General features: G+C 34.8%; 1 protein-coding gene across 1 annotated transcript in view; it reads left to right on the plus strand.

Moving 5' to 3' along the window:
* Window positions 1-3,205: 3,205 nt before the first annotated feature.
* LOC123246223 (ATP-binding cassette sub-family A member 10-like) overlaps window positions 3,206-12,901 on the plus strand; it is a 129,161-nt gene continuing 119,465 nt past the window's right edge. Inside the window, exons 1-2 of the mRNA XM_044675154.1 lie at window positions 3,206-3,301; window positions 6,063-6,267. Coding sequence (XP_044531089.1) covers window positions 3,206-3,301; window positions 6,063-6,267 — 301 coding nt within the window. The remainder of the gene's footprint in view (window positions 3,302-6,062; window positions 6,268-12,901) is intronic.

Consider the following 12,901-nt stretch of genomic DNA (forward strand, 5'->3'; position numbering starts at 1 on the left):
TTGGGAATGTAGACACTAAACAATAACTCTAGTCCAATTAACAATAATATGGAATTAGGTCTTGATCAATGATACGTGTGGAATTGTGCAATGGCTAAGGGGGGTTGGGAGGGGATTTGAGGGAGAGGGAAAACCATGAAATATTTAATTGGGGAAAATATTCAAAATAAAAATAAAAATAAAATATCCCCTCAAACTGAAGGATTCATGGTTTTTATAGTGACTTCTTATAACCAGTTCTCACCTTCTGGAGAGATGAACTCTTTATCAAAGACCCCTGAAGGTGTAAACTATTATCAAAGGATTCACAAGTTTCTTACTGAGTTAAAAGTAAGTGATTGTAAACTCTCTTACTTAGTGTTAAGTAGGAATGTTTTTTAAGGTTTTTTTTGATTGATTAACTCAACATAGAGAAAGAGAATAAAGAATTCCCTTTCACAGGGGACTTCTTTAGCCATTCAGATCCAATGTGATAAGATCTTTGGATGCTCAGACTCACAAAGGGACCTATCTGACTATGTATGTCTCATGATTGATATTCATTCACTTAAGATTAGAAAACAAGAGATTCAGCTCAACCTAAAGCACAATTGAGATTTGTGTCACCTGGGCATATGCTTTAGATGCCAAATGTGCACAGCTACATATAGGGTGGAGGAGGGCAAACTCCCCCTTTTCCTCTAACCACTTTCCTTGCTGCTCTGGAAGACACTTAATGATATAAATCACAGCCAGAAGGGAAGAGAGAGCCTGAAGGTGTGGTGATTATTTTTTAGAAATTCCCTGAGTCATCAAATATTCCAGTTCTAGCCAATATGAGGATTCTATCATCTCAAAAAACAAGTTGTTTAGTCTTGAGTTATATATGGTCAGAAGTAGTCTCCAAAGTTTCCAAGTGGTCAACTGTAATAACAATCCTGCAACATATTCTCCAGGATAGCACCTAGAAGCCAGTCAACCTCACAACATATGCATCTTGACATCTTTTCATTATATTTACTTCAAACATGAATGTTTCAGTGGTAAATATTTCTTATTTAGCTGTGCAGCAAGAATGAAAGGGGTTAATTTACAATTCTGAGTCTGTTTGGTTTAGGCAATTATCCAAAGCCGGTTGAAGACTGAATGTAATTATGGGGCAATCATTAAGGTCTGGCATTTTCTGTTCAGTGACTCTAAACCATTAAAAGGAAGAAGTGGGGACTGAGTTTTGTTATTTTTATTAGCATCTTCCTGAGGTGCAACTGAATCTTAGATTAAGTTTCTTTGGGGAAATTGTTCTCTTTTTTGTAAGCTATTTCTTTCTTACTAATAATCATCTTTCTCTTTTTTTTTCCAACTGAATTTCTTTGATTTGGCTACTTGCTTTTAAAAAAAAACACATTGAAGTCTCTGTGTTTTTAAAAATTTTGAATTTCATGACTTTTCCCTTGTGCCTAGAAGAGGAGAATCTAATGAACAAAAATTGAATTTTTCTTTACAAGAATTCTGTGCTTAGCCAAACATCTGTAACTGCTATCTCCCTGCAGAGGAAGTGACTGGGAAAGAAAGAAATGGAAAGCAGCACAAAAGTCATCATGTGAACAGTGTATTTTGGCAGCTTGACTGAATTGAGACCATAATCCCCTTTCAGAAAGAAGTCTGAGGAGGTGTTCTTCAAAATAGGCAAACTTTTAAAGCATTATGTAGAGGAGACTATGAAGGAGCCTGAACTGTTCTCGTGGATATAAAGGGACCAAAGAATTTATACTTTTTCTGGATATTTTGCTTCAAATTTCCTGTAAGTTAATCTCTATTTTCTTGTTTGATTTGCATAACTATAATAATATTTTAAGTAATGATGACATAAGGATATAGCTATACAAACAATTGGCTGAAAGCCATAAAAATCAGTCATTTGTGCAAAAATGATTAAATATCTCATTATTTGATATTATATGGACTAAATATATGGGATAATAACTAAATTTAAAAATTATCAACTAGACATGACTTTAGACTGGCTATTAAAATGAAATTTGCTAGTGGGTCTCTTAAAGAAAATTTATTTGATTTGCAAATTCCCTTACAGGACTGATTTTTAAATTTATTTTTAGGAATAAAAAAAGTAACACTGCAATATCTGTCAGCATTCAGGTAGGCTGCTTTTCCTTTCATTATTGTGATCAGCATTATTTTGCTGACTTTGAAACTACTTTACTGAGATCTGTAAAGAGATTTTTTTGCCCAACAAATTAGAAATATTTTTATTTCATCTGTTTCTGCTTTAGCCTATAAAAGAGTAGAATTAAATCCAATATTTCTTACTTTCAGATACCAGGCATCCAGTCTGAATAGAAAATAAATACATTTTTGTTATTATTATTACATAGTTATAGTTGTTATTTCTAGCTGACGTGACTTCCTCTGAGATTTCTTGGGTAATATGATATGGAGGCTTTATGATTTCTGCTCTGGAATTTTTATCAGTGTACAAAGAAAAAAGAATTACTGAGTAGAAGTAGGTCTGTTAAGATGGAAAATAATTACTATTATTTTATTAATTTTTTTCATGATTTTAGTGTTTATTTGAATATATTTTTGCCTAATGCTTATATGTGACAGGGTAGGATCATTAGCTCTCCTAGAGCTCAAAGTACTAGCTATTAATATTACACTATAGCAATAATTTAATAAATGGTCACTTAAACTTTTTAAGTTAGTACTCCCTACAAAGTGAAAATTTTCTCCCAGAGGAAATAATGTGAGGCTAGAAACAACAATGAAACATTATTTCATTCCTGCAAGGTTATTTTCTTTTCCTTAATCAAAAGCTTCCATCATCTTGCATACTTCAGTTTTGTTTTATTTTTAATAAAAGTGATAAAGCAGAAAATGAAAAACATAACTTCAGTGTAACTGGGTGAAAAAATTCTGGCCACTTTTTTTTCACTAGGCACAATTACCCACATTAAAAAGTTCTTTGAGGGAAAATGATATTAATGCTATCTAAGAAGCATTCAGAAAAGTCCCTCCTCCCTTTTCTGAGGTTGTGAAAGATAGCTTACAAAAGATAGAGAGCAATTATTTTCTTCTAGGAAAAGATTTACTCATGGAATTGTTTTCTGTTAGAGGGTTTTTTTGTTTGGCATAACATTTTCCCCCAGGCCACATTCCATTCCATTTACTTTCTCTTTTCTTTCTCTTTCTCAACAAACAGGCAAAAATGAGTGAGAGACGGATAAGTGTGTGTCAGCAAACTAAAGCTCTACTGTATACAAACTTTCTTAAAAAATGGAGGATGAAAAGAGAAAGCTTATTGGTATAGTTCAAAATCTGTTTCTACTTATCTTTAAAATATGAATATGTGCTCCTTGTAGGTTGTATGAATCATTTTCCTTTTTATACTACTCTCCACGAACTCTGTTTCTATTAAGTAATACTAGATTGTTTGATTTTGGTTGTGCTGTAATTATGAATGTCTTGGAACAAAATTAAATTACTACTATTTAAGGATACTTAATCTCTGAAAAATTAAACCCTTACATTTGTAGAGTAACAAGAACAGTCCTACAAATTATTCATCTATCAAACATCAGAATGTCATAATTTTCCATTTAGCAAAGTCTTAACACTTAGAGGTCTGCAGTAAAAATGGTAGTCATTTATCAATTTATTTAAGACAGTGAGAATTAAGCAAATGAGAAAGGTGCATGATGATATTGACTAGCAGAAACTGAGAATGTAAGATTTTTTAAAATGACCTTTCTAAAATCACGAATTTTTAAAATAGGAAGTGATTTTTAATTTATGGGCTGTGAATGACCAAGCACAGTGACTAATTAAGCACACTGCTGAACTTTAGACCATTGATATACTATTGAAATTTTAGGAGCAGGTTCTTGTCTTTGTTTCAAAGATCTCTATTGTTTCTGCAGAAACAAATAGTTTTCAAGTGAAAAAAAAAATGCAGCAGTCCACTTCCTGGTAGAATATTTCAAAGGCAACAGGATTCTCTTTCCAAGCCAATATTAGAGAGTTTATTATACAATTCAAATATTTTGGCACTTGTATTAAAACAGATTCCATATTTTCAGTGTCAGTAAAGTCTTAGTTGAGTTATTGCTAATGGTTGGTACATTTCAAAGAATATATAGTAAGGAACTAATGAAAATTGATGATGGGTAGAAAGAAAAGAAAAGAAGACAAATGGAAGCCATGCTTCTGATTAGATTACTTTCTTGCTTGTAACAAAAATATTATACTGTATGTTCTTGATCTTTTGTTACTTTTCTGTACTATGTTTGTATCAGAGTACTTTGCCTTAGCTCTATGAAAGCAAAAAAATGATGTTTCTTTCCAAATTAACTTTTATGTACAAGTGCCTAGTCCACAGTTAAGCTCATATATTAAATAAGTAGATTGGTAGATCCCAACCTGTTGGTGGAGGGTGCCTACTGTATTTTGGGGAGGGAGTGGTAAGGAATCCAAGAATCTACATGTACATTAAGCATTGTCATTTTCATCCTTTTTTTTAAGCTTCAAGAAAATATGCATCATGACTCAGTATAACAAATCAGCAAATATATCCTCTGTATATTGAATAACTCATTGGATCATAGATTTAGAGTTAAAAGAGACCTGAGAGGCCATTGAGTCCAATCTTATTTTTAGCATTTGAGGAAACTGAGGCACAAAGATGTTTGATGGCTTGCCCAAGTGTCACACAACTTTTAAGTATCTGGGGCAGGATTCAAACTTGGATCTTGCTGACTCCAGGTCTAATGCCCTATCCACTATACCATGTTGCTTTGTATGAAATCATACACACATATATGGTTATTTTAAAAATCCATATAGGAGCTGTTATAATTAATAAAATACACATTTTTCTAATGTATAGGCATCAGATGACACAAGTTGGCAGGACAACTTGTGCTGCCAATATGCTGGCAAGATGTAACTTTCAATTTGTTTCTGTCTCAAGGGGCAAATCTTTCCTTCCAAGTCCAGATTGAAAATGAAAATACCCTCACTCATTCCTTGCAGCCTGCTATTTTTCTAGCAATAGTTGAATCCTGAATTAATATGTCAGGCTTGTATAATCTAATACATCTTTCCCATTTTTGACCCAACTGTTTCATCCCTCAGATCAGCTCCTAATGACCAAAAACTTTTTTCTTGTCCCTAGAACAAAGAAAACGTTTTCTCTCTTAACTTTTTAAATTTGTAATCTTTAAATAACAAACATATGGAGCTTAGCACTTTAGCTGGATAGCTGTAATTTACAGCAGGTAATGTACATTTAAATTCAAATAACAATTAAGGAAGAGACAAGTTAGCCACCACACTTACTGGAGGAGAGAGAAACTAGTTTTTCTTAGACATAGAAGAGGTCCCCAGGGACCAGGGCTCAGGCATTTCCATTGGACTGAAGTACAGTATCAGTCCAAATCTTCTGGTAGACTATCATAACTTCTCTCAGCATGCTGCCTCTTCCATGCTCAGCTTTCTAGTTATTTCTTCCTGCTTTCCCTGTGTTCTCACATCTCCTTTTCCTACAACTACTTCTTTTCAAAGAAATGGAAGGACAAATTTGAGAATTAAGGTCAATCCTTTTCCCAAATCCCTTTGTCAAAACTTGACTACAAAAGTGTTCCTGAAAGCTAACATAAATTAGCTTTGCCCCATCATTTATATTCCTTATCAATAGAGTTTTACTATATACTATAATAAACAAAAGCAATATAATATGACAGAAATGAATGTTTGTTTTAAGTCTTGCCTTTGCTTACTTACCAGTGTGACCTTAGGAAAGTTGTTTAACCATTCATGCCTCAATTTCTTCAATTTTCAATTAAGAAGTTATATAAGAATACTTCTGAGGTACCCTCTAGTTCTAAATCTATGAGTCTACTCTTATGTGGTGGGAATGAAGTAGGATTTAATAATTTTTTTTTATTTTGAAAAGGTGCACTCATCCTGGAAAAAGGTTGGGATCCACTAAAAAGATGTTTGATTGTACTATTTGTTAATGACTATAGTCAAATTTTTAAAAAAATGTTTTCCCTTGTGCTTTGTAGGAATGGCTCATCTCCTTACTTCTATTATTGTATTTGTTCCTCTTTTCAAAATATAATCAAGTTAATCACTTTTCTGAACTGTCTCCCATGCCCCTGGGTCGAGTAGATAAGTTTAATGACTCTGACTTAGTGGTTGCTTACACACCAATCTCCAACACAACCCAGAAGATCATGGATAAAATGGCAGCTGCGCCCTTCATGAAAGGTGTGTTGTCTACCCAGCCTAAGGGCAATATCTAATATTATTGTTCAATTTTTTCTTTTTAATTCAACAAGTACTAATTAAGTCTATACTAGGGGCAAGGCATTGCACTAAGAACTAGGGATACAAAGACAAAAAAAAAAGACAGTGCCTATCCTCAAGAAACTTACACATTCCTGGGAATAACATGCATACTGAAAATAAGTGGAAATTCATACTGGCAACTAAGATAAATCAAAGAAGGGCTTCACAGAGGGCATTGGAGGTGAGGTCTGAGGTGAGCCCTGAAGAAAGATAAGGAGTCAGAAAAGTACAGATGAAAAAGCAGTTAATTCTAAACTTGGAGAATTCATGTGCAAATTTCTGGAGATAGGATATTGAATCCTTGGAGCTGCTAGTGGGTGAATTATACTGGAACACAGAGTAAATGAAGAGCAATAATAAAATATAAATCAGGAAAGGTAAGTTGCTATCAGATTTTGAAGAGGGTTTAAATGCCAAACTGAGATGAGGTGGTGAAGAGTTACTGAATGCTTTTGACCATGGGTAGTGATGTGGTTAAACTTATGCTTCGAGGAGATGATTTTGGTAGCCATGTAGAGAATAGATAGTTTAGAAGAGAGACCAACATTAAAATATTTTTTTTGTAATCCAGGTGAAAGATGATGAGGACCTAAACCTTAGCTACTAATTGGCGAGGGGTTGAGAGAGTAGGATGAGGAAAAGAGATGAATGGGGGATGACACTCCAACAATGAATTAAGTTACTTGTGGGGCATTCAACAGAAATTTGAGAATTAGGTAGGAAAGATTAAGAAGGGGGAAATAACAATTCTAATTTGGACTTCTTGAATTTTATATGCCAACAGAACACCTAGTTAGAAATATTTGACAGGCAGTTGGAAGTGTGGGACTAGTGATCAAGAGAGGAAGATAGGGAGACACATTCTTAAAAAACAAAACCAAAGCAAAGTCAAAATATGCCAAGATTTCCAGTTCTTCTCAATCACAGTGTCCAAGATGCAATTCCCATTATTTCCCTCTAGGTTCCCATCCTTTCCACCACTAGCAACTGGATCATATTTGTTGTTGAGAATCAGTCCAGAATAGCATTTCCCCTGATTAGTTCCTCAACCTTCTGTAGAATAGATTTTTTAAAGATAAATCAAGAAATCAGTCAATTGATAAGTATTTATTTCATGCCCTTTTATATTCTAAATACCATGCTAAGCATTGGGAAGATAAAAAAAGATTTTTAAATGTAGCTGTCCTCAGCTTACTTTGTGGAAAAGACAATGTATAAATAACTCACTTCATAAAAGATACAGATAGATTAGATGGAAGATAGGCTTTAGAGAGACAGACTAGCATCTTAGAAGATGAGAAAATGACTTCTGATGAAGTCATGAAGATTTGAACTTGAAATGATCAGGGGTTCTGAGAGGTAGAGATAAGAAGGCAAGGCATTCCAAATGTGAAGAAAAGCCTGTGTAAACACAGGGAGATTGGAGATGGCAGAGACACTTCTATGTGTAGGGAACAGCAAGTAAGCCACTATGGCAGAATTGTATTGTGCATGGTTAGTAAAATGAAAATTAACTAGAAAGGAAGGATGGGACCTAATTGTGAAGAACTTTAACTGCCAAATATTAATCTTGGAGGTAATAAGGAGTCAATGGAATTTTTTGAGCAGGGGGAAATATGATCAGACCCATACTTTAGGAAGAAAACTTTGTCAGTTTTGTCAAGGATGTTTTGGAGTTGGGAGAGATCTGAGACAGGAAAATCAGTTAGAAAACATAGCAATGGTGTAGATGAGATGTAATCAGGACCTGAACCAGAATGATGATTGTGTTAGTCGAATAAAGGGCATGTATAGAAAAAGATCTTCTGAAGTTAAAAGTGGCAAGTCTTGGGAATAGATTAGATATATGGGGTGTGTGGGAGTCATGGGTCAAGAAAATATCAAAGTTGTAAGCCTAGGTGATCTGGAGAATGATGATGACCTCAATGGTAATAAGAGAGCAGGGAGGAGAGGATAGCTGGGTGGCTCAATGGATTGAAAACCAAGTTGGGAGATCCTGGGCTCAACTCTGGTTGCACACACTTCCTATCTGTGTGACCCTGAGCAAGTCATTTATACCCCATTGTCTAGTTCTTGTCATTTTTCTGCCTTGGAACCAATACATATTATTGATCCTAATATAGAAGGTAAGGATTTAATTTTTTTTTAAAGAAAGTAGGGAAGAGGGGAGGGTTTGTAGGAAAACATAAGAAGTTGTGTAGGATATTTTGAGTTTAAGACATCTCTGGAACATTCAGTTTAAGATTTCAAGAGACAGTTGGGTAACACTGTTGTTCAGGAGACTCACAAATTTTGGAACATGATATTTGTATATTCACAGAATAGTTGTATATACACAGAATACATGCATGTAACTATATGAACACACACACACACATATATACATATATATTTATATAATAAACACATGCCCACTCATAGGGTATTCCAAAAGTCTTAACATAGTTTTAAGCATTTGAAGTTTAAATTTAACCTAGGCAATTGACATCTTTAGTAACTTTGGAGAATGAATGTTCAGTTGTGTAATTAGGTCAAAAGTTAGAATGCATAAGATTTAGAAGAGAGAAAAAAGCAGAAATAACTAGAATATCAGCAGTTTCAAGCTGAGCCACTGAACATATCTGCTCTTCTGCTTTTGGCAGACAGGATGATCTTTCAGATGTTTGAATAATCATAGTACCCCACTGCTACTAACAACATACTCGCCCTGCCAGTTTTGTGATCTGTTTCCCAAACTCCCCATCTATCTCCTCTCCAGGTGGTTTATAATATTATCCAATGACAATATTGCTTCTATTTTTGTCTCCATTTATCTTTATCCAAATGCTCTCAACCATATTTTCCCATCTTTGCTTCCTGGAATTCCTTACATGAGTGCATCTTCTTAATATATTATATTTTTCTATGCCCCTTCACCTTACACCTTTTATTTGTTGCCTTCTTTGTGAATAAGTGATAACCTTTAAGAATGACATTCTTATAATGGATTCCATCTCACCAAGTTTTAATACCTATGATTTAAACTTTTCACCTCTGTAGGTGATCTTACTTGTTACATGTACTTTGCGTTTTTGTGCATATTTTAAATTTTACATTCAAGTTTTGCTAAATGGTTTAATTATCAATGTGTCTAAGTCAGGGGATTTTAACCTTTATTTTGTGTCAAGTACCCCTTTGAGAACTTCAGGAAGCTTCTTCACCTCTTCTCAGAAAAGTGTTTTTAAATAAACAAAATAAAATATATAACATTGCAAAGGAAACCAATTATATTAAAATGCAGTTATCAAAACTTTTTTTTAAAGTTCATGAACCTTAAGTTAATAATCTCTAGTCTAGATAGTATAAAAATTATGAAAGTTCAAAACTCAGTTTGTTTGAACAAGTGTTTATTAAACATCCAATATATGACATTAGACTATGCTAGCTGTTAGTACTACTCAGATAAAATACAAATTGCAAAAATAACAAACATGCTACAGTGAGGATTTGGTTCCCCCTTATTCTCACTTGATGTAGTCATAGGATGTAATCACAGATAATGAGATGTTAGTGTGTTAACAAGTACTGCAGTCTGTTATCCTTTTAGAAATATGAACTCTTCTTTTTAATGCAGTCCAAAGGAAGCAATGCTATTGGTGAACAGTGATTGATCATGCCCAAGGTCAGTAGAGTTCAGAGATACCTCATTTTGAGTGTGATCCCTGCTGAAAGCAGGGGTTTCTCTCTTCTCTCTCCTTAGTCTATAGTGACTAGCAGATGATCTACTGACCCAGAAAACCTATTCAACAATTAGAGTCATTTCCAGAGTTTGAAGCCCAATTGAGAGAGCAAAGATTCACCTTCTTCAGACATACATGTATGCAGAGAAATTTGAGATTGCTTTGAGGGACAAAGAATGTCAGCAAAAAATTAAACCTGCTTTATATTCAGTAGAAAGCTGGGTCAGAAACAGAGATTTTCTTTGAGAAGAGTATTCCTTTGGTGCCAGAAGAGACTTGGTACCTAGTGAAAGAGCATTCCAAGCACTCTGATGGAGAGAAAGGACACTGAGGCCAGGCAACTCTGGAGTTGTAAGTTACCTTGATCATGTGTGTTCCTTCATTATCATTGTAATATTGTACATTTGAGTACACTCTCCTCACAGACACTATTTGTGCAAGAATGCACCCCAGATTTATGGAGGGAATGTTTTGTGCTTATGTTCTTCCTATGCTGTCTTAGTAAATGCTTTTGCTTTGAGCTAATTGTGTTTCTTGGCTGATTGTTAATGGAAAGCATACACACTGTTTATTGTGAGCAAAACTTTTTAATGTAGCCATAAACATGATATCCTAGAACCCAAGGTAGTTGCCACCTTTTGAGGTTCCCATGAGGATGAATACAAATTAGATTAAGTATAGGAGTGGGCGAGTAGGTACTAAAGAGTAAATACAATGTGTACTATAAACAAAAGAAATACAAAGTCATGTTGCTGCTTCTGGTAACACTAAGAATTAGAAGAATCAGGAAAGTTCTCTTGGAAGAAGAGTCCTTTGATATGAACGTTAAAGGGAGATATAGTTTAAAAGAAGCAAAAGGGAAGAAAAGTTGCATTCTCAGTGCTAAGTACTCATTATGAGTACCTATATGAAGTCTTAGAGATGGGAAATAGAATGTCATGTGTGGGTCAATTTGGCTGTATCAGAAAATATGTGAGGAAACCCAAATCTAGAAAATTTAGTCTTGAACCAGCTTGTGAAGGGCATCATAAAAGAGAAATTTTTGTTTAGTTTTTAGGCAATAAGGAGTCTGAGCTTTCTTGATCAGAAGAGTGACCATTGTCCCTCTTCTTTAGGAGTATCTTTTTGGTATCTCTTTGTTGGTGGCTTAGAGAAAAGAGAGATTATATTCTGGAAGACCATTTAGGAGACTATTTCAATGGTCCACATGAAAGATGAGGGATCTCTGATTTAGAGTGGTTGTGGTGTGAAAGGAAAGAAGGAACCAGATGCGACAGAGATTTAGGAAGACATAGATTCTTGCTTTTTTTTGTTGTTCAGTCATTTTTAGTCACGTCCAAATTTTTATGACCTTATTTGGAGTTTTCTTGACAAAGAAACTGAAGTAGTTTGACATTTCCTTTGCAAGCTCATTTTCAGATGAGGAAACTGAGGCAAACAGGATTAAGTGATTTGCCCAGAATCTCACAAATAATAAATAAATATTGTAGGCCAGATTTAAACTCCAGTCTTCCTCACTGTAGGTCCAACACTTTATCCACTGCGTCACCTGGCTGCCCAGATTCCTGACCTATCTGTGATGTTTAGTTGTGATACTTTGGGCACTTAATTTTTGTGAGACTCAAGCAATGCTCTAGGATTCATCTATTAAGTCAATAAGCACTTATAAAGCACTTGTTATGTGTCAGGCATTGTGCTAATATGCATCTTAGTTATTGTCACAGAAAAGTTGTGATACAGAATGGCAGAGGGAATGGCCACACTAGGAATTCCAAACAAAATCATATATTCTTCACATATAAGTGAAGGCAAAATAGTGTGGTTAGTTTGGGGAGTTTCAACTAAAGCATAATGCTTGAAATAGACATCTTAAATCAGGACTTTGAAAAATTGGTCGTGTTATATTATCAACAATTATAGGACAATTTAGTCGAGAGAGAGAGAGGTTGTTCAGGGTATTCTGAAAATGCTGGAATCAGGAAAGATAAGGACAAGACTTCTTGTGTGAACCTGCCTATTGATAGTTACCTTAATTCCTTGATGATAAAGTACCTTACAAAGCACTAAAAAAACACATATTCTTGATTGAATCTACTATGACTATCTTGTCCCTTCCATTCCATTTCTCCTGTTTAGGGTACCCACTTATTCCTGTTTTGGACTCTGTAGATGGAAGGGCGTTTATCAGGAATTTTGCATGATCTATTTTGATATGACATTATTTAAGTCAGTTTTTCCCAAATCCCCTTCTCTGTTTTCCAGTTTGTCAGTGTCTAAGAAGGGACTTGCCCATGATAGACAATGAATGTTTGTTTAATGAATATCATTGTAGCCCTTGTGCCAAGGCCCTCTGTATTTTGATGTGCCTGGCTCATCTTTGGGAGATAATTCTCTTGTTTCTGGCTCAAAATATTTAGAGAAAAACCCTTGTGAGCGTCCACTCTCATAATCACCCTGACTATAATGTATCAGAAACTGCTTTATTATAACAAGTAACAGAAAGAAAATAAAGAGCCTCCCTTCCTCCTCCTCCTCCAAACTTAGTTTACTGATGCTCATGTTCACTGTCTTCAAATAAGTATCTTCAACAGTCATGATCTCAATATAAGCTGAAAACCTCTATCAAAACTACTTGTTCACTCTGTTTGATACTATTCTATTCCTTCCTAACAAAATTGTTATTTCACTCTTCATCTTGTTAATCTTTCTCTTCTGGGGTTTCTGATTTTGGCTTACCATTGTTAGACCTGCACCTTCTGTGCTTTATCCTCACACTCAGGGTCTGTCTGTACTCTCTAGGCTCCCGAGGTCTCAGGTCTCATTGTTCTCGGGGG

This window comes from Gracilinanus agilis, chromosome 4 (assembly GCF_016433145.1).
Source record: "Gracilinanus agilis isolate LMUSP501 chromosome 4, AgileGrace, whole genome shotgun sequence".
NCBI classification, from domain to species: domain Eukaryota; kingdom Metazoa; phylum Chordata; class Mammalia; order Didelphimorphia; family Didelphidae; genus Gracilinanus; species Gracilinanus agilis.